Source organism: Meles meles, chromosome 8, assembly GCF_922984935.1.
Source record: "Meles meles chromosome 8, mMelMel3.1 paternal haplotype, whole genome shotgun sequence".
Taxonomy (NCBI): domain Eukaryota; kingdom Metazoa; phylum Chordata; class Mammalia; order Carnivora; family Mustelidae; genus Meles; species Meles meles.
In genome coordinates, this window is record NC_060073.1 from 75,696,666 (window position 1) to 75,719,335 (window position 22,670).

Here is a 22,670-nt window from a genome sequence, read left to right on the forward strand (position 1 = left end):
TCTTTTGATGGCTGCATAGTATTCCATTGTGTATATATACCACATCTTCTTGATCCATTCATCTGTTGATGGACATCTAGGTTCTTTCCATAGTCTGGCTATTGTAGACATTGCTGCTATAAACATTCGGGTACACGTGCCCCTTCGGATCACTATGTTTGTATCTTTAGGGTAAATACCCAGTAGTGCAATTGCTGGGTCATAGGGTAGTTCTATTTTCAACATTTTGAGGAACCTCCATGCTGTTTTCCAGAGTGGTTGCACCAGCTTGCATTCCCACCAACAGTGGAGGAGGGTTCCCCTTTCTCCACATCCTCTCCAGCATCTGTCATTTCCTGACTTGTTAATTTTAGCCATTCTGACTGGTGTGAGGTGATATCTCATTGTGGTTTTGATTTGTATTTCCCTGATGGCAAGTGACACAAAGTACAGCATCCCTTCCTGATCAAAACTCTTCAAAGTGTAGGGATAGAGGGCACATACCTCAATATTATCAAAGCCATCTATGAAAAACCCACCGCAAATATCATTCTCAATGGAGAAAAACTGAAAGCTTTTCCGTTAAGGTCAGGAACACGGCAGGGATGTCCATTATCACCACTGCTATTCAACATAGTACTAGAAGTCTCATAATATTCTTAAAATATAATCATTAGTTATATCCCATCAAATGGTTGCTTTAAGTTATATCCAAATGCTAAATTCATTTTTAGGCCATTTCTGAAATGATTCAGAGTTAATGAGTTTTAACTGTGAAGAAATAGAAACTTCTACATGCACGTAAAGAATAGCACCTCACGGGCGCCTGGGTGGCTCAGTGGGTTAAGCCGCTGCCTTCGGCTCGGGTCATGATCTCAGGGTCCTGGGATCGAGTCCCGCATCGGGCTCTCTGCTCAGCAGCGAGCCTGCTTCCCTCTCTCTCTCTCTGCCTGCCTCTCTGTCTACTTGTGATCTCTCTCTGTCAAATAAATAAATAAAATCTTAAAAAAAAAAAAAAAAGAATAGCACCTCACAAAACACATGGCTTATGTTGATTCTCGTCTTAAATGTCTACCAGGATGCTGTTCTGAGATCGGTCCTGTGACTCCTGCATCGATAACTGTGTTTGGTGTCTACGGCCCCAAGTAAGAACTATGTAAATTTGGATAATGTTTTTTAATGATTTCAATGTCTCCACTTTAACTTACCCATTACTGAAGACAATAACATCTACTAAAGGCACAATGTTCTCCAAATAAAGGAACAGTGAGAAAATAGACATGTGGATCCACACGATCTTGCAAATAGATTAGGATTGTAGGATCATGCACAAATATTATGTTTTTCCATTTTATTTATCCTGCCTGTACTCCTTATTTTTCTCCCAAATAAAAAAATAACAGGATGTGAGTCCTGGAAAGAATTTTACAGATCACTAATAGGAACCATAGCAATCATTTGTTAAATGCCTTCAAAATGATAGATACTTTAGGTACATTAAAGCTGAATCTTGCATCAGGTTTCAAGTGCTGTTAGCCTCTTTTACAGATTGAAAACATAAATTGGGGGGCGCCTGGGTGGCTCAGTGGTTTAAGCCACTGCCTTCGGCTCAGGTCATGATCTCAGGGTCCTGGGATCGAGTACCGCATCGGGCTCTCTGCTCAGCAGGGAGCCTGCTTCCCTCTCACTCTCTCTGCCTGCCTCTCTGCCTACTTGTGATTTCTCTCTGTCAAATAAATAAATAAAATCTTAAAAAAAAAAAGAAAGAAAGAAAAGAAAACATAAATTGGGTTTATAGAGGTTAAGTGATTTACCCAAGGACTCACAGTTCATACAAGGTAGAACCACTGTTCCACTGTAAATGACAAACTCCAAATGCCTGATGGAGCCCTGATCTTCATTTTGACTTTCCCAATATGACTTACAGAGGTAAAGTGACTAGAAGTAAGTCACACCATTGATATTGGCAGAGCTGGTACCAGATCACTTGACACTTGGCCCTGCACACTTCCATCACCAGGTTGGACAATCTGGCCAAGCAAGGTCCACCTCAGATCCACTTTTATCACCACTGCAGACAGCCTGACACCAAGACAGAGTGACTGGGGCAACCAAGATAGCTTTGTCTGAGGCATTCCAGAATGATGTGAAAGAACTCACAGCTGGAACAAGATTGAAAGACTCTATTTTCATCTGGTTTTCAAAAACACTTTCAGCTACTCTTACACAGACTGTATGTAAAGTCCCTTTGCTTTATTGCAATTGCTTTCTCTCTCTCTCTCTCTCTCACACACACACACACTGAACTTGGTAACACAGTTGCAAACACATCATTCTCCAGACACAACTGAAGGACCAGCATTCACCCTGCTGATGGGAAAAATCAAAACACAGATGCAGAGTTGTGTGTAGAAGATAATCATCACTGTATTATTTATACAGTTGTAAGCTTTTATATTATTTACTCCATGGACTCCTAAGTGTAAAGCATATCCATCAAAAGACATGAAATAGAAAGAAAACATAAATCTTAAGATTCAACTCCTTTGAGGGTCCAGCCACTTATTCTTTTCTTTCTTTTATTCCTTTCCTTCCCCACTCCTCTACCTTATAAAGCATCTATTATTCAAATGTGCCCGTCTACATCTTGGATCATTTTACTTAAAAAAATGTACAGGTTCTGTGTATCAGTTCAAGAAAGATTAAAAATTAAAAAAACAGAGGCAGAATTAGGAAATCCCAGAAGTAATAAAACTGGTCAATAATCACAGGAAGAGAGTTTCAATCTCACTTGCATTTAGGAGAAAACAGAATGAGATCTCACTGTTTAAGAGACTGGTACAAATCTAAAATGTTGGTAATATAACATTTTAAATTAAGTGCCTCTCATACTCTTTGTTGTTTTTTTTTAATTTTATTTATTTATTCAGAGACAGAAGGAAAGAGAGCACAAGAAGGGGGAGCAGCAGGCGAAGAGAGAGGGAAAACCAGGCTCCCCGCTGACCAGAGAGCCCGATACGGGGCTTGATCCCAGGACCCCACAATCACGACCTGAGCCAAAGGCAGATGATTAACTGACTGAGCCACCCAGACACTTTCTATCTTCCCCACTTAGGATGGAAATCACATGAGATTAAAAAATTGCTTTTTATTTTTATTTTGCCTGTAGCTCCAGGTCCTAGAACAGCTTGTGATTTATAGTAGGCAATGAGTGAATATTTGATGAGTGACAGAATGACAGACTGAATAAATAAATATCTCATTAAAAGACATGTATGATATTATATTCATTGCAGTGTTCTTTTTTTAAAGATTTTATTTACTTATTTATTTAGAGAGCACATGAGCAGGGGGAGGGATGGAAAGAATCTCAAGAACACTCCATGCACAATATGGAGCCTGATGTGGGGGTCGATCCCAGGACCCTGAGATCATGACCTGAGAAGAAATCAAGAGTTGGACGCTTAACCGACTGAGCCACCCAGAGGCCCATCATTGCACTGTTCTTTGTAATAAAAAAGTAAATATCCATCATTAAGGGATGGTTAAATAAAGTACTGAGTACATCCATACTACAGCATAGTCTACAGCAGTAAAGAGAATGAAGTAACTTTATATGTACTATTATTAAAAATGTTCAAGACATAGTGATAAGTTTAAAATAAACAATTCACAGAACAACAAATGGAAGAATTTGTAGAACACTCATGAGTTGCCTCTGGTTATACAGATTGGGTGAGGAAAGTAGTTAAGGGAGGATTTGGTTTATCTGAATTATATGACAGTTTTCAAAGAAGGCATACAGATGGCCAAGAGGCACATGAAAAAATGCTCAATATCATTAGTCGTAGTGGAAATGCAAATCAAAATCACAATGAGATACCACTTCACATCTGTCTAGATAGCTAGTATCAAAAAGAAATAGTAAGGGTGGTGAGGATGTGGAGAAAAGAGAATCTTCACATACTGTTGGTGGAAATGTAAGCACCGTGGAAAACACTAATTTGAAAAGATATATGCACCCCTATGTTTACTGAAGCATCATCTGCAACAGTCAAGATAAGAAAGCAACCTATGTGTTTACTGACACATGAATGGATAAGGAATATATGTGTATATATTTGATCTTGTCATTTGCAACAATATGGGTTGACCTAGGGGGTATTACATTAAGTGAAATGAATCAGAGAAAGACAAATACCATACAATTTCACTTATATGTGGAGTCTAAAAAAACAAAACAAACATACAGAAACAGTCTCATAAATACAGAGAACAAACTGTGGCAGCCAAAGGGAAGGGGGTTGGGGGGAGGGGTCAAATAGGTGAAAGGGACCGAGAGGTACAAACTTCCAGTTATAAAATAAGTAAGTCACAAGGTTGAAAATTACAGTATAGAGGATACAGTCAATAATATAATAATAATTTTATATGGTGACAGATTATCACTACACATATCGTGGTGAGCAGTTTGCAATGTGTAATTGTTGATTCACTATGTTGTACACTTGAAACTAACATACTACTGCATGTCAACTATCCTACAATTAAAAAGAAAAAGGAGGGGTGCCTGGGTGGCTCAGTGGGTTAAAGCCTCTGCCTTCGGCTCAGGTCATGATCTCAGGGTCCTGGGATCGAGCCCCACATCGGGCTGTCTGCTCCATGGGGAGCCTGCTTCCTCCTCTCTCTCTGCCTGCCTCTCTGCCTAGTTGTGATTTCTCTCTGCCAAATAATAAAATATTAAAAAAAAAAAAAAAAGAAAAGAAAAGAAAAAGGAAGAGCACCTGGGTAGCTCAGTCAGTTAAGCATCTGCCTTTAGCTCAGATCATGATCCCAGGATCCTGGGATTGAGTCCTGCACTGGGCTCCCTGCAAAGCTTCTCCCTCTGCTCCCCATTCCCCGTCTCTCATGAATAAATAAATAAAATCTTTAAAAAAAGGAAAAGGAAAAAATTGCAGGAAAAATGCATGGGTATTACTTGCATAATTAAAAAAATAAAAGATATGTTTATTAATACATAAATAAAAGGTTACATGTAGGATAGATAAAGAAGACCTTTTTAAAAATATCTTTAAGAAATGAAACTTAGAATTTGGGATTTTGAAATTCTGCCTAGCATGCCAAAAGACGGATGATGGTCCATTTGGAATATTAAAGGTGGAAATAAGAGGTTAGAGCTAACAGAACACAGAATGGAAAGTATAGTAACAACCTATCTGCTGATGTTCCCCTGTCTGTCTTCCCTCACCACCCCCGTACACATATATCATTGCCCATATTCCTACGTTTCTATGTTAAAACACAAATAGTAGCATTTTCATGTTAAAACATATCATAGATATATATCTATCTATACATATAGATACATATAGATAGATATATATCTATGATATGTTTTAACATGAAAATGCTACTATCTCACCAATATCTGAAAATATATTTACTAAATTATTAATATGCTACTTCTGTTCTTTGAAGTTGAAGAGATTTTTTTTTCCTTCTTTCAATTTCTCTGCCTTATTTTCTGGTTTATTCTACAATGAACATTTATTGCTTTTGTAATTAGAAAACATAATTTTTTTATTTAAAAACATTGCAAAAGGAAAAACAAACCTAATTTTACCTTGTTATGTAACACACAGAGTAAGTCTGCAAACCAACGGAAGGATTGGATGTCTCTGCACACCCAAATAAAATACAGTCTTCTAAGCTTGTATGGTTTCCAGTCATCCCTTTAAAATTAAAAGAACACGATAGTGATTAGGACAGCCAAAAAAAAAAAAAAAAAATCCCCATGTCTTTGAAAATTTGCTTTTAATTTACTAATGAAAAACCAGTCATTTACTTGTATCATTTTATCATCTTTTATCATTTGTCATTGCACTTACTACAACTCCCAAATGAATTTAAAATATAATACACAGACTCAGAGGCATGATGTACTCCATGAGTTTAAGTGTTTATACGTGTGAATATTTTAAGTATACCACCTATTTTCAGTTCAAGGCAATTAACTAAAACACTGGATGGGAATATGAGCCCCGGCTCTCAGAAAAAATGTTCTCTATTTTCAGTGAATTCTATCACTCAGCAGGGCTCCAGTGGTCATTAGCTGTGCCCTGGCCTCCAGGCAAAATGAGGCAACACCATTCCAGACAGCTGGTTGTTTATTCCCTTTTAAAAATCACTAAAGAAAGAGATGTAACAGTCACCTACTATGTAATGCATTCCAGGGCCTCATAATTCCAAGTCTGGATTCCTATTTATAATTATGAAAGTGGCCTGAGGTTAAGAAAATATTTTCTCCTTAACTTTAAGTGTCCAAATAACTTGCAGTATGTTTTCAGAAACAAATGATTTCTGGCTTGGGATATGGTCATTTTTCTAAGAACCTCCGAAAAGTCCCAAATTTGTAACAAGTGCTTAAAATTGAAATAAAATATTATTCAAACACATCATTTCAATTTTATTATTTCCTTCTTTAGTACTCCATAAAAGACTCTTAATGCAAATCAGGTCTACTTGAAAAGGGAAAGGAACTGATTTGAGAATAATTTCCTACTGTTATTTTGTTTGTGTTTTCATGACATTATTTAATCCACTAATTTTTGCTTATAATCTTGGAACTAAAATAACTAAAAAGTATTTCCTACATAAGCAGTCTTACATTAGAAATTTCTATTCTTCAGTCTGTTACAAATTTGCTGAGTAACAGACCGTGGAATCATGTGCTCCTTTGTAATCTGCCCAGCCAAGTTTTCCTGACCATATGTCTACAATGACCCCGCCCCTTTATTTCCATATCCCATTAACATCTCTTCTTTTTATCAGACTTCTAATATTTCTGAAATAGTGTTATTTATGAATGTCTTATTGGTTTATATTTTGCTTGCTCCATTTGAATACAAGTTATTTAAGGGCAGGGACTCTATTTCACGCATTGCAGTATTTACCAGTCACTATAGGATGGATGGGCACACAGGTGCTCAAGATATTTGTTGACAGAATGGATGAAGACTGTCCCTTAGCATTTAGGAGGAAGTACAGAGATGAAGGCTGGTGGAATGGCTTTGCAAGGATAGAGGAATGCCTGATTGTGATACTTTATAAGACAGCGTGCTGAAAGCCATGCACCACGTACAGAGAATCATTGAATTCTCACCTTCATCAATCAGTAAATGGAGTTCCATGCAAAACGAGTACAGTAGCCCCACCTTATCTGTGGTTTCACTTTCTGTGGTTTCAGTCACCCACCGTCAGGTCACCCATGGCTGGCAGGCAGAGGGTTCTCCATCTGGCATGCTGTCAGAAGGTCTAGGGCAGCATAATGCTTATAACATTCCCCTTACCTTATCTCATCACACGGGCATTTTACCATCTCACCTCATCACAAGAACAAGGGTGAGTTCAGTACAATAAGATATTTTGAGGGACAGAAAGAGATACCACATTCACATAACTTTCATCACACTATGGTGTTATAATTGTTCTATCTTAATATTAGTTATTGTAGTTAATCTCTTACTATGCCTAGCTTATTAAGCTTTATCACAGACACGTATGTATTGGAAAAAACATAATGTATGTAGGGTTTGGTACTATTGGCAGTTTCAAGCATTCACTGGGGATCTTGGAATGTATTCTCCCTGTACATAAGGTGGGGGTTACTGTAGACATATTCTATGAGGAATTACCTCATACTAAGAGTTCTCTATTTGAATTAATAAAACAGATCAAAATAACATACAGCAGGGTGTTGAGTATTGATGCAAATGGAGTTACTCCAATGCCTCCAGCCACACAGAGGCTAACCTCGTAGTTCAATGATTCCTCAAATGGACTTCCAAATGGACCGTCAATGTATAGCCTGTGGAGAAGGCAAACAAAGGTGGGGAAAATGAAATAAGTTAATTCTCTGTAATAGGTAGTAAACATGCTGAAACCTGTTTCCAGGCTTGGTATGGCTCAGTTCTTATTTCATTGTTCTTATACTGAAAAACCTAAAGTAACAAGAAATATATATGAAGTCTCAATATTAAAACAGGTACATCAGTTTCTAAGCCTTCCCTTTTTGAGGCAAACTTTAATTGAAAGTACAGAGAAATGTATATAGGACCATGACAGATACCTAAGGACAAGTTAAAGCTCTGATCATATTATATTACTATATTTAACTAAATTAAAATATCAATTGCTTTACTGTGTCTAAATTCAATAAGGTTCTCTTTAATGACAAAGTCAGTAGCAGAAATATTTACTGTAACATTTACTCTGTGAACAGAAAAGTAATAGGAGAAAAAAAAAAAAGAAAACTCCTTCCCTCTTGCCCTAGTGAAGTTTATTAGTACAGAAACAACTAAAGAACAAGTTCAAAGGAATCTCTACTTATTTGAGACTATAGTCAAGTGTGTGTGTGTATGTGTGTGTGCGTGTGTGTGTGAAGTCCTTAACTACAACTGAACTTCTTAATCATTCACTTGATATTTTACCCCCTCCCCTTCTTTCTTTTTTTTAAAATTTTTATTTATTTATTTTTTCAGCATAACAGTATTTATTGTTTATGCACCACACCCAGTGCTCCATGCAATACGTGCCCTCCCTATTACCCACCACCTGGTTCCCCAACCTCCCACCCCCCGCCCCTTCAAAACCCTCAGGTTCTTTTTCAGAGTCCATAGTCTCTCATGGTTCACCTCCCCTTCCAATTTCCATCAACTTCCCTCTCCTCTCCATCTCCCCGTGTCCTCCATGTTATTTGTTATGCTCCACAAATAAGCGACACCATATGATACTTGACTCTCTCTGCTTGACTTATTTCACTCAGCATAATCTCTTCCAGTCCCATCCATGTTGCTACAAAAGTTGGGTATTCATCCTTTCTGATGGAGGCATAATCCTCCATTGTGTATATGTACCACATCTTCCTTATCCATTCGTCCGTTGAAGGGCATCTTGGTTCTTTCCACAGTTTGATGACCATGGCCATTGCTGCTATAAACATTGGGGTACAGATGGCCCTTCTTTCCACGACATCTGTATCTTTGGGGTAAATACCCAGTAGTGCAATTGCAGGGTTGTAGGGAACTGTATTTTTAATTTCTTGAGGAATCTCCACACTGTTCTCCAAAGTGGCTGCACCAACTTGCATTCCCATCAACAGTGTAAGAGGGTTCCCCTTTCTCCACATCCTCTCCAACACATGTTGTTTCCTGTCTTGCTAATTTTGGCCATTCTAACTGGTGTAAGGTGGTATCTCAATGCGATTTTAATTTGAATCTCCCTGATGGCTAGTGATGATGAACATTTTTTCATGTGTCTGATAGCCATTTATATGTCTTCATTGGAGAAGTGTCTGTTCGTATCTTCTGCCCATTTTTTGATATGATTATCTGTTTTGTGTGTGTTGAGTTTGAGGAGTTCTTTATAGATCCTGGATACCAACCTTTTGTCTGTACTGTCATTTGCAAATATCTTCTCCCATTCCGTTGCCTCCCCTTCTTTCTTAATAAAAAAACATTGATTTATTCAGGGAAGCAAAGTATCCAGTCAAACCAGTATATCACCCAAACTCCATCACCCAAAACTGCATTTATTTTGACTGTGTGTTCTGGTTAATATCATGTAAATGTGAAAGATATCTTAAAGGCATTGCCTTGTTATGCTCTTTTTTTCTATTTTAAAACAAATAGCTTCGCTAAAACATAGCAACTATCCCCAAAAGTATATTTATATCATCAGCCTTATGATATACATAGCTTTCACTGTGAGAAGAGACCGCAACAGTAGATCACTTACTAGTAAGCATCTGTGGTGTTACTGGTTAAACGTTAAATGAACGAATGGACAGTATTTTGACCTAGGAGTTCCATGGCATGCAATCTAAGTTGTATCCCATTAGTCATTGCCAATATTTGGTTTCCACTCCTCCTGGACACTTACAGACTATACTTCTTGGAATTCTTGTGATTATATTGAGCCAGACATCTAATTCTGACCACGGGGCTGTGAGCAGAGGCAATACTTGCTATTTCGGAGTAAGGTAGGGAAAAACTCTGTCCCTTCCATGAAAACTAAAAGCCATGAGTAGAACCAGAAGACAAAAGCCAACTGAATCTCTGACTTTTCACTTGAAGGGAACTGTTCTGGAGCCACTGGACCCACGAAATTCACTTCATGAGTAAGAAAGAAACCTGTTTCGTGTCTTACCACATTTTCAGGATATTTCAAAGTTCACTAGTTACCGCAGAAGAACTCAGACCAGCATAACTACCACATGCACAGTTTATGTTTAAATCCTGAAAGGGATTTGGAAGAGTACTGATTTTAAAAAAATACTATAGCCTATAAAAAAGCTACTTGCTGTACCTCAAGAAAAAATAACCAAAGTTTGAATGCCTGAGGTAGTGTTCTAAGCACAGCAGAAATTCAGAAAATACTGATAGATCACATACAGAAAATATGCCTAATTCTTATTACATCCAGCTCCTTCACATTTCACAGACAATTCACTCAACAAACATGTTCTGTGTACCAATGATTTCTGTGATACTATTTTGGACTCAAAGATAAAATTGACACTGGGACATCAAAAATGACATTACCGAAGTTTTTCCATCTTCATATTAAAATCACATTACATAGGTTGAGGGGATGAAGGAATAACTATGATACTTTGATCTTTTTAAAGATAAGATCTTCTTTAAAAATATCAATGACAAAATTGGCAGATGATTTTAAAGTGTATTTAAAGAGCAGAATTTAGGATATGACTCTTCATATTTGTCTGATGTACAATGTTTTCATAAAGATATTTTCACTGAACAGAAAAAGAACAACCTGAAAACAAAGCTACCAGCAGATATTTGAAAATTAATGATCAGTACATTAGATTCTTAATATAAATCTCAAAATATCAGTGGCCCATAAACAAGATATGTGAATTGATTTTACCACTTGTCACCATGTAAACAAATCTAGAATATAAACATTAAGTAAGAAAGTTGGGTTTAAAAATAAATACTGCCAAGTGCAAAAACAGATCATCGCAAATCTCTATACCTATTTTAGACTTCACTACACCCAGTGCAATCTTCTCTTAATTAGTCATTCACTTATTGAACAAATGCTTTTTGCACCTGCAATGTGCTAGACTGTGTGCAAAGTGTCAGGGAAACAGAAATGAACAAGACAGAAAATGTCCCTGGCCTCTTGGTTGATTCTAGTGGAAGAGGAGGTAGCCCATAAAGAAAGATATAAAAAGATCTATAATGTCATATAGGATAAGTGCTTTTAAAAAACAGGTAAAACAGGGTGCCTCTGCCTTCAGCTTGGGTCATGATCTCAGGGTCCTGGGATCAAGGCTCACATCAGGCTCTCTGCTCACCAGGGAGCCTGCTTCCTTCTCTCTCTGCCTGCCTCTCTGTTTACTTGTGATCTCTCTCTCTCTGTCAAATAGATAAATAAAATCTTTAAAAAAAATAAAAATAATAATAACAGGTAAAACATAGTCATTGTTGGACCTAGGTGACTGGTACATAAAAATTCATTTTACTATTCTGTTTACTTTTACATATGCTTGAAATTTTGCATCAGCAGTTTAAAGGGACAGTCAGGGAAGTGCATACGGCAAATGAACAGAGACCTAAATGAAGTGAAGAGGCAAGATATAAAAACATCTGAAAAAGAATCTTTCCAGCAGGAATAATGGGAAAGAGAAATAAACAAAGCCTTTTGGCTTAAGGATGTATTCATGCCAGCTACACTTCCTGGGAATTTTCAGCTCAGTTTCTTTCTTCATTCAAACTCCTGCTAATTGTATTTATGAATTTTTCTTTGTTAGGACTGATGTTCTGGACCAATCCCTGTCATTTCCTCATCAATAAAATTTTTAGCATCTATCCTATAAAAGGCACTTTTCAGGCTCTGGAGATGACAACAGTGAACAGGAGACAAATATCCCCGTCCTCAGAGAGGGCTTCTCTCTTGTGTGATTATCTAACACATCCATCATTCGCATATATTGATTATCATCTGTGTGTAAAGCCCTAGAGATAGAAAAGCACAGGTCCTGTCCCCAGGAATTATGCTGCTGTCCCCTTCTTTACTCATGTCTGCTTCCTATAAGAAAAAACAACACAAGGACACCTTATTTGATCAGCAAAAGAGGAGAGCAGTTAGGAAACACACCTCTTTGCTTCTTGTCTGCTTTACAATCGACAGCCCCCATGAGCACCCTCCCTATGTGTTTGGTGTTCCAAAACAACTTTTGGCAAGGAGATAAGAATTCGGGGTTCTAGACATTTACTGGGGTTGAGTGTACAGGCCAGATAGTTGTCCTTGCCAAATCTGATTTCCTTGACTTCGAAAAGGACCAATCAGATGTGGTGACACAGAAAAGGCTTGCTGAAGAATTGTGGAGGGCCACAAAGATCAGTTAATGGCATCAGTGAGCACTTGCCATGTCCTGTCAGGTCAACTGAGAGGTCCAGCGTGAGATGAGAAGCAGATGGGAATGTGGTGCAAAGGACCTTAGAGAAACAGCTGTTTGGGTTTTATTTTTCACTCATTTTTTTCTTTTTTCAAAAGTTTTTTAAAATTTTAATTCCAGTTTAGCTGATAAACAGTTCTATCAGTTTCATGGGCACAATATAAAGATTCAACAGTTCTATACATGACACAGTGCTGCTTCATGATAAGTGTGCTCTTAATTCCCATCACCTTTTTAATCCATTCCCCCCACCACCCCTCTGGTAACCACCAGTTCGTTCTCTATAGAGTCTGGTTTTGGTTTGTCTCTCTTTCTCTCTTTTTTCTCCTTTGTTCATCTGTTTTGTTTCTTAAATTCCACATATGAGTAAAATCATATGGTATGTCTTTCTCTGACTGATTTGTGTTGCTTAACATTATATTCTCTAGCTCCAACTCCACCCATGTCTTTGCAAATGGCAGGATTTCATTCTTTTTTATGGCTGAATAATATCCCATTGTGTGTGTGTGTGTGTGTGTGTGTGTGTGTGTGTGTGTGTGTGACTTCTTTTCCATTCATCTATTGATGGACACCTGGGTTCCTGGGCTGCTACTACAGTTTGGCTATTGTAAACAATGCTGCGATAAACAAATGGGTACATGTGTCCTTTGAATTAGTGTTCTTGTTTTCTTTGGATAACTACCAGTAATGCCATTACTGGATTTTAGGGTAGTTCGATTTTCAGCTTTTTGAGGAAATGCCATACTCTTTTCCAGCGTGGGTGCACCAGTTCGTGTTCCCACCAACAGTGCATGAGGGTTCCTTTTTCTTCACACTATACCCAAGACTCATTTCTTGTGTTTCTGATTTTCACCATTCTGACAGGAATGTGTTGATATCTCATTGTACTTTTAATGTATATTTCCCAGATGATGAGTGATGTTGAACATCTTTTCATGTGTCTGTTGGCTTTCTGTATGTCTTCTTTTGAAAAATGTCTATTCAGGTCCTCTGACCATTTTTTAATTGGGTTATTTTGATTTGCGGTGTTGAGTTGTATCAGTTCTTTATATATTTTGGATACCAGCCCTTTATTGGATATGTCATTTACAAATATCTTCTCCCATCCCATAGGTTATCTTTCAGTGTTGTTAATTGTTTCCTCCACTGGGCAAGAGCTTTTTATTTTGATGTAGTCCCAATACTTTATTTTCTTTAGTTTCCCTTACCTCAGGAGACATTCCTAGAAAAATGTGTTACAACTGATGTCAGAGAAATTAATGCCTCTGCTCTCTTTTAGGATTTTTATGGTCTCATATTTAGGTCTTTAATCCATTTTATTTTTGTGTTTGGTGCAAGAGAATGGTCCAGTTTCATTTCTCTGCATGTTGCTTCTAGTTTTCCCAACACCATTTGTTGAAGAGACCTCTCTTCTCATTGCGTCTTCTTTCCCGCTTCAACAAAGATTAATTGGCCATACAACCGTGGATTTATTTCTATTCTGTTATACTGATCGATGTGTCTATTTTATGCCAGTACCATACTGCTTTGATTACTACAGTTTGTAAAATAACTTGAAGCCTGGAATTTTGATACCTACAATTTTGTTTTTCTTTTTCAAGATTGCTTTGGCTATTTAGGGTCTTCTGTGGTTCCATACAAATTTTAGGGCTGTTTGTTTTAGTTCTGTGAAAAATGCTGTTGGTATTTTGATAGGGATTATGTTAAATGTGTAGGTTGCTTTGGGCAATATAGACGTTTTAAAAATATTCTCTCTTCCAAACCTTAAGCATGGAATCTCTTCCCATTTCTTTGTGTTGTCTCGAATTTCTTTCATCAATATTTTACAGTTTTCAGAGTTTATTCCTATACATTTTTTTTTGTTTTGGTGCAACTGTAAATGGGATTGTTTTCTTAATGTCACTTTGTGCTGCTTCATTATTAGTGTATGAAAATGCAAAAGATTTCTGTACATTGATTTTGTATCTTGTGACTTTATTGAATTCATTTATCAGTTCTGGTATTTTTTTTTTGGTGGTGTCTTTAGGGTTTTTCTATTTATGGTATCATGTCATCTGCAGTTAGTGTAAGTTTTACTTCTTCTTTACCACTTTGAATGCCTTTTATTTCTTTTTTGTTGTCTAACTGCTATGGCTAGGACTTCTAGTACTATGTTGAACAAAAGTGATGGGAGTGGATATTCTCATCTTGTTCCTGACCTTAGGAGAAAAGCTCTCAGTTCCCACATTGAGTATGATGTTTGCTGTGAGTTTTTCATATAAGGCCTTTATTATGTTGAAGTATGTTTCCTCTAGATCTACTTTGTTGAGGGCTTTTATCATGAATGGATGTTGTACTTTGTCAAATGCTTTTTCTGCATCTATTCAAATGATCATATGGTTTTTATCCTTTCTCTTATTGATGTTGATTAATTTACAAATATTGAACCACCCTTGCATCCCAGGAATAAATCCCACTTGATCATGGTGAATGGTGCTGGTGAGGTTTGTGCACATCTTCTTGGAGGAGGGGGCCCGTAGTATGGGTAGTAAGGCAGATGTGACAGGGAGGGACAGATCTGCTGAACCACAGGGGTATGGAGCTTGGTGTAAGCAAATTAGGTAGCAGGGCTGTGCTGGTTCTACAGGTGGCTGTTGTTTAGTTGTGGGGGAGAAGAGGGAATTGGCACCTGGAAGCTCCTTTGTTCCTGGAGGCATCTTTCTGTGATCCCTGATCTTTGGGGCACACTCTGAAATGAGTAAATCACTCTCCTTCTTCCTTTAGCACTTCCAAACTGGTGCTTCTATGCTGTATCTCTGCCAACTGTTTGTGGTGCTTTCTCTTTAAGGGTAGGGATTCAGCTTCCTAAAGCTTTCCAGGCTCTCCCAGAGCTGAGCCCACTGATTTTTTATAATCCCAGGCTTTCAGTCCCACTTGTTATAAAAACTCATGAGATTCAGCCCCTCTTACTTCCAAAGCCAATTGTTATTGGCTGTTCATGAACTCCCTGGTGTTCTGTCTCTGTTCATGAACTCCCTGGTGTGAAAGTCTGTTTTACATCCTTCTCCACATCACTGGCATCCTCCCCATTGTGGATAGTCATGGGGCATGTATCTGGACTCCTTAGATATCCATGGGAAGTTGCAGTCTCTCCTGCAGGGAGCAAAAAAGCCACCTGTGCAATGGAAAAGTGAGTTTGGAAGAAATAAGGAAAGGACATGGTTGGTCACAACTGGTTCATTGTCAGAGAAACCCAGAGTGATCTCTGGGAGTCATCTCCAGACTATTCAGTCTGTTTCACCACTAGCATTGGTCAGTAGCATAGGGCCATTTTGCTCCCAAACCACGCCTTCACTATTCCTACCTTCTATGATGTGTCCTCTTCTGTACCTTTAATTGTGGAGTTTACTCTGCCAATCTTCAGATTGTTTTCTGGGTTATTTACACTGATGTAAAAGAGTGTTAGCCAGTTGTATCCATGGGACTAAAGCAAGTTTAGGGTACTCATACTCTGCCATCTTCCCAGCCTCTATCTTCTCTGTTTTGTTTGTTTGTTTGTCTGAAATACTTTTTGCACATGGAGAAACAAAATTTTGTTGCTTTGGGAGGAAAGATGAAGAATGAAATTGTTGGTAATTTGGCAACATCTGAGCTTTTGAGGGAGGCAGAAAGGGGAACTATGCAAGTCGTTTTTCATGTATTTAATGTGATTAATGTGTAAAATCCATTGCCTTTAATTTATGAGCAGTGATTTTCTCCCTTCTTAGTACCTGCTCTATAAAGGAATGCAATATTCCTACTATTTTTTTTTCTTTTGTGAGAAGATTACAGAAAATAAAGGCAACTCTCCAAAGTCCTGCAACAACATAATAGAAGTGAGCTCCACCTAATATATTTTTAAACTTCTGTTGATGACTAATAAAAATTTCATTATGAAGGAGCGTGGGTATAAGAGAATTCTAAGAAAAGGATGGATGCTCTTTCCTGGACCTTTCAAAAATATAAAAAAAAACAGCATGGAGGTTCCTAAAAATGTTGAAAATAGAACTACCCTATGACCCAGCAATTGCACTACTGGGTCTTTACCCTAAAGATACAAACGTAGTGATCCGAAGGGGCACGTGCACCCGAATGTTTATAGCAGCAATGTCTACAATAGCCAAACTATGGAAAGAACCTAGATGTCCATCAACAGATGAATGGATAAAGAAGATGTGGTATATATACACAATGGAATACTATGCAGCCATCAAAAGAAATGAAATCTTGCCATTTGCGACAACGTGGATGGAACTAGAGGGTATCATGCTTAGTGAAATAAGTCAATTGGAGAAAGACAACTATCATATGATCTCCCTGATATGAGGATATGGAGATGCAACATGGGGGGGTTAGGGGGATAGGAGAAGAATAAATGAAACAAGATGGGATTGGGAGGGAGACAAACCGTAAGTGACTCTTAATCACACAAAACAAACTGGGGGTTGCTGGGAGGAGGTGGGGTTGGGAGAGGGGGAGGGGGGCTATGGACATTGGGGAGGGTATGTGCTATCATGAGCGCTGTGAAGTGTGTAAACCTGGCGATTCACAGACCTGTACCCCTGGGGATAAGAATACATTATATGTTTATAAAAAAATAAGAAATAAAATGAGTCTCTTATAGACAGCAAAAAAAAAAAAATACATATATATATAAACTTTTTAAAAAATTCAGTATGTTTTTCCCTTGAAAGTAGAGTACACTAACATGTTTAAAGTTGATTGTAAGGATGCCTGGGTGGCTCAGTCAGTTAAACATCTGCCCTCAGCTCAGGTCATGATCATGGGGTCCTAGGATGGAGTCCTGCTTCAGGTTCCCTGCTCAGCAGGGAGTCTGTTTCTCTTTCTCTCTCTCCACCCTTCTCCCCTGCTCCTGCTCTTGCTCACTCTCAAATAAACAAATAAAATCTTTTAAAAAATATTTTAAAAAATAAAGTTGATTTACTTTTTCAATGTGTAATATAGATCAGCTAATAGACTAGTTATATCAGATCTCTTCTTCTTAAGAGAAAAATCCATGGGCTGCAAATTAACTCAACTATATTAAAAAATAAAAGACAACCAAAAGTTCTTGAAATCTTGTTCCCTAACACTTCCTATCACTTTCTCCCAAATACACTGACATCATAATAAATTAAAATAGAACTTATTTAGATAATTTGATAATTTATAAAATTAAGAAAGATATGTTTATTAATTTAAGAAAATAGATACAAATTATACAAGTATTTCATGAACAATAATTTAAGGAGGAAAGAAGTATTTTGCAGTCAAATTAATTTGGGAAATGTGTTAAGAATTTTTTTTACTTGTTTATTTAAAAATTTATTTTTGGGGGGGCAGGCAGAGAGAGAGAGAGAATCTTAAGCAGGCTCCACACCCAGTGTGGAGTCCAGTGCAGAACTGGATCTCACAACACTGAGATCGTGACCTGATCTGAAATCAAAAGTGAGATGCTTAACTAACTGAGCCACCCAGGTGCCCCTAAAAATTTCTTTAAAAAACAAAAATTCCTTTAATTCAAAACTTCTCTACATGCCAAAAGTGCCTTATGAATCTCCAAGCAGCGGATACACAACACTTTGTAAACATATTTCACCATTGGGGCACCTGGGTGGCTCAGTGGGTTAAAGTCTCTGCCTTCGTCTCAGGTCATTATCTCAGGGTCCTGGGATCGAGCCCCGCATCAGGGAGCCTGCTTCCTTTCCTCTCTCTCTACCTGCCTCTCTGCCTACCTGTGATCTCTGTCTGTCAAATAAATAAACAAAATCTTTTAAAAAAACATATTCCACCATTAATTCTTTCTCCATAAAATATCTGCCAAGATTTTAGAGAGTAAGGAACAAGTTAGGAAATAGAGAATCCAGAGAAAGAAAAAGCTTCCTCTTTACCGGACCCACTTCCCTCACTAGGTTTCACAAAGGATAACTAGCTACAGTAGACACTGCAAAAAATCATTTTAAAGATTACTTGGGTGGAGAATTAATGTGCTTTTATTTAACATATAAGAATGGAAGTCTTAATATTAGTAAAGCCCAGTACTATCTGCTGCAGCAAAAAAAAAAAAAGCAGAGAGATGATTAATTGCAATATCTGCCCACAAGGGGGTTATAAAAGGGGAAGTGGCTGGGACAATGCATAGGGTATAAAATGAGGCACAATTTGAGGCACAAATTACTTCATGTGTTGTATATCCATGTTATATATATAATATATATAATACATTTACATATATATATATCTGTATACACAATGCTTTGTGCTTTTTACATATTATCAGTCATAATCTTAACATTGTATGAGGTGATTACAGTATAACTAACCCCATTTAACAAGTGAAGACCCTGGGGCCACGAGAGGTGCCACAACAGGTCTGAAGCTCCCCGTGTCCAAAATGAGGAGGGAGAGGATGAGGTAGAGGAAAATGTGAGGAGAGACAGACCAGGGTTCTGTCTATAGAGAGAACCTCCTAGGTTGTGCATCTCAGTCACAGATCTAAAAACATCATTCCAGTCAGAAAGAAATAAGTTGTGCTTTCATGACAGCCATTGGTCGAATGTGAGAATAATCTGGAACTAACGCTACTGCTGGAAAGGAAGTGCACCGTTGCTCCACAGCTGCTCTGTCTGAGCAGCCATGCAATCCACCCTACAGGTGATAGAAGTGGAAAGAACGCGTATTGACACTTTGCCAATGGTAGTCTTTGCAGCAAGAGGAACAGGAAGCCATTGACCTCAGCAAAAGTTAGATGGGATGAAATGTTGGGTCTGCTCAGTGGTATTTAAGTTTTATAGCTGTGCATGCACAACTTTAAAAAAAAAAAACAACTTTCATTACGATGATTCCAGCAAGGATTGGGGTGGGTGGGATAGAACGAACAGCTTTGAAGTTACAATTTTGTAATTCTCCATCCCTGACTTCCTGTCACCATAAAACTACTGTCCAATTACATTTTGATAAATGTAAGTTTCTAAGAAATTAAAAATGTCATGTTATAAGAGAAGAGGCTTTTCTCAATAAATATATTTTTTAAAGAATAATCATAGGATATAATGTGCTAGCCTAAGACATAAAAGATCTTGGGATTATTAGCTGTAAGCACTGGAAGAGAAGGCCAGTAGGCAAAGATAAAATGAAGTAAATATTTTTTTCTTAATAGTCTTTAGGTGGATAAGAACCTTGAGCAATTTTATGGTTGTTTTTATGGTTATCTTTATTGATTTAAAGATCAAAAACCACATCTGTATGAATTTCTGATTTGATCTCAGAGCAATCCTGTGTCAGCAAAACATGGCAACAATGGACATTCCTCCACATTTTCTATCTGGATTGACGTCAAAGACATTACTTTTAATGAAGTTTCAGAGGACAACAAGCCTTGGGGGCAGTGAGGTTTCTGTAGGGAATAGCTATCTTTGAACTAAACTAGACAGCCCAAGGATTATTTTTCTGACCAAAATAAATTTATAGGCCTAATCTTTTTATTTATGGTAAGATGCTACAATGTACAACTATCAGCCTTTTCCTTCCCTATCTGGACAACTATAGAGCTATGTGGTTGGCACAGTGCTAAATGCTTTAGATGTATTATTTATCATTATTAAATCAGAGTTAGATGATATTATTTGACTTCATTGATTAAGAAAGTGAGGTTCTGGAAGTTTAAACATTTCTTGAGACCAAACATCTAATAAGTGGCTTATGTCTACCACCAGAACGAATTCCATTTTTGTTCAGAAAACAATCCAAAACTTCCCAAAACAGGAGTTTGTTTTAATTTTTCCAATCAGAGAAATAATCAAATGGACCTTTTCTAAATGATTAGTAACTCTCTCTATGCCTAGAATTATTTTTATCTTAAAGTCTATTTTTTCGGGAATAATTTTGGTTTGGTTAGAATTTCTCTGCCATATTCCTCACCTTCTTTATGATCAGCTTTTCTTTATCTTTCTGTTTTGAGTCAATCTCTTGAAAACTGCCTATTGCTCTGTTTTCTTTTCTTATTCCAGGCCAACAGCCTTTTCCTTTGAACTGGAGAACTGAACCGAGTTCAGTTCTTACTTACTTACCACAGTGTCATCGTGCCCTGTTTATCTGTCCCTCTTTGTCTGATTCTTCCCCTCCCGTTTCTTTCCTTGACTATATTTTTATTACATGTTAGTCTCTGCTTTTAGTTTTCTGTAAGCACTGTGCATTTCTGTTATATTGCTTGGGATTTATTGGTATCTCTGAATTTGAGCTATTTTTCTTCAAATATGATATAGCCTATTCTCTTTCTCTCTTTTTTCCCCTTCCTTATGGAAGGCTAATGTAAAGAATCACAAGAACTCCTCCCTCTACCCACTCTATTTCTTTAATCTTTCTTATTTTCCGTATCTTCATCTCTCTCTGCCACATTTTGAATAATTATTTCAGTTCAATGTGACAGTTCATTTATTCTCTCTATGGCTATTTAACCTGCTAAGTTTATGATATTGTTTCTTTTATTTGGAGAAGCTCTATGGGCCCATTTTCCAAAATGCCTTGAGGAGTTTGATTGTCCTTTGTCCCTTAATCATTATTTTAATGCTCTGTTTTATTCCTTTAAATTAATGAAACATTTGTGTTATACTTTTTTTTTTTAATTTTATTTATTTGACAGAGAGAGAGATCACAAGTAGGCAGAGAGGCAGGCAGAGAGAGTGAGAGGGAAGCAGGCTCCCCGCCGAGCAGAGAGCCTGATGTGGGACTCGATCCCAGGACCCTGAGATCATGACCTGAGCCGAAGGCAGCGGCTTAATCCACTGAGCCACCCAGGTGCCCTGTGTTATACTTTTTGGACATATGATTTCTACTAACATGTACTAGTAGCATTTTGTTTCCTCATTTTTTTAAAATATGAGCTCATTTTCCTTGGTGTCTTGTGGACAGGAATCCTTTGGGGATTACAATGTGTCCTCCAAGAGAGGATTTTCATTTTCGTCTTCCAAACAACAGGAGGGTGCCATGAACCTGGAATCACTCTAAACTAAATTTTTGTCTCTGGGTTTATTAGGCTACATACACATTAGGATTTTACCGTTCTAATCCAAATGGACACTAGATATGAAGGGAGAATTTTGTTTTAATTCTTCTCAGAGCCAAGGGGGAAATAAGGCAATTGTCCCTACTATCTCATCCTGCATAGCAGGATATTTATTCTCTACCTGATCCCCTGAGGATGGAGCACATGAGGAATTTAGGCCATTTGCAGGGTCCTCTGATCCACTCTCCCACTTCTCGGGGTCCAGGCCTTATCTCTTGTCCACCATGAATGCCTACAGCCCACTGAAACAAGGTCTCAGCTTTGGGATAGATAGATAACGTTGGTAAGAACAAATATGAGCTCAAGTACTCTCTTCACTTGTTAGTCTCTATAGAAACTTCTCATGGTTTATGATGCAAAGCAACGTCATCTGTTCATTTTCTACCATCTCAAACATGCATTAAAAACTGTGTGTGTGTGTGTGTGTGTTAATAAACATTTTTAGATTTTTTTTTGGTATCATTTTGTATCATAGTAACATTATTATCTAGTATGCTGTATTATCTAGTATGTTATATGTATTTTTCACTCTTAGGTACACAGACACACACACACACATACATGAATCCTCACCATTAAACTTAATTCCTATAGAAAATTAAGGAGGATTTTTTTTTTTGGCCTTTGTATTTTGTTTTATGTGTTGGCTAATGTCCACTTGATCTGCCAGTATGCAACTTGACACTTTAATTCAGATGCAAAAAACAGTTCAAATAATATCAAAGAAAACCTATCAAACTGTTCAACTGTTCAGTACTTAAGTGGAAACATGAATTATAAGCTGACCAAACCCTTGTTGGATTTTCAAATGTAACATTGAGCCAAATTTCACACCCCATTCCAGCATATATTTAAACACAGCTGTAACCCTTATGAAAATAAAATTACCTCTGAAAACTTTTAGAGGGAATAGAGTCCGTTAAAATAAACACCCTTTAAGACTGAGTTTAGATCTTTAGTTGAGACTTTTTGGTTTAACCACAATTAGCTTTTTTTTTTTTTCTTTTTAAAGATTTTATTTATTGATTTGACAGAGAGAAAGAGAGAGCGAGCACAAGCAGGGGAGCAACAGAGGGAGAGAGAGAAGCAGACTCCCTGCTGAGCGGCGAGCCTGACCTGGGA

At 37.6% G+C, this 22,670-nt stretch overlaps 1 protein-coding gene across 1 annotated transcript in view; it reads right to left on the minus strand.

The window, feature by feature from the left end:
- The window catches only part of NOX4 (NADPH oxidase 4), a 172,553-nt gene that overhangs the window by 20,264 nt on the left and 129,619 nt on the right, over positions 1 to 22,670 (minus strand). Inside the window, exons 15-16 of the mRNA XM_046017410.1 lie at positions 7,727 to 7,846; positions 5,603 to 5,711 (exon numbers count right to left, since the gene is read on the minus strand). Of these exons, the coding sequence (XP_045873366.1) occupies positions 5,603 to 5,711; positions 7,727 to 7,846 (229 nt within the window). The remainder of the gene's footprint in view (positions 1 to 5,602; positions 5,712 to 7,726; positions 7,847 to 22,670) is intronic.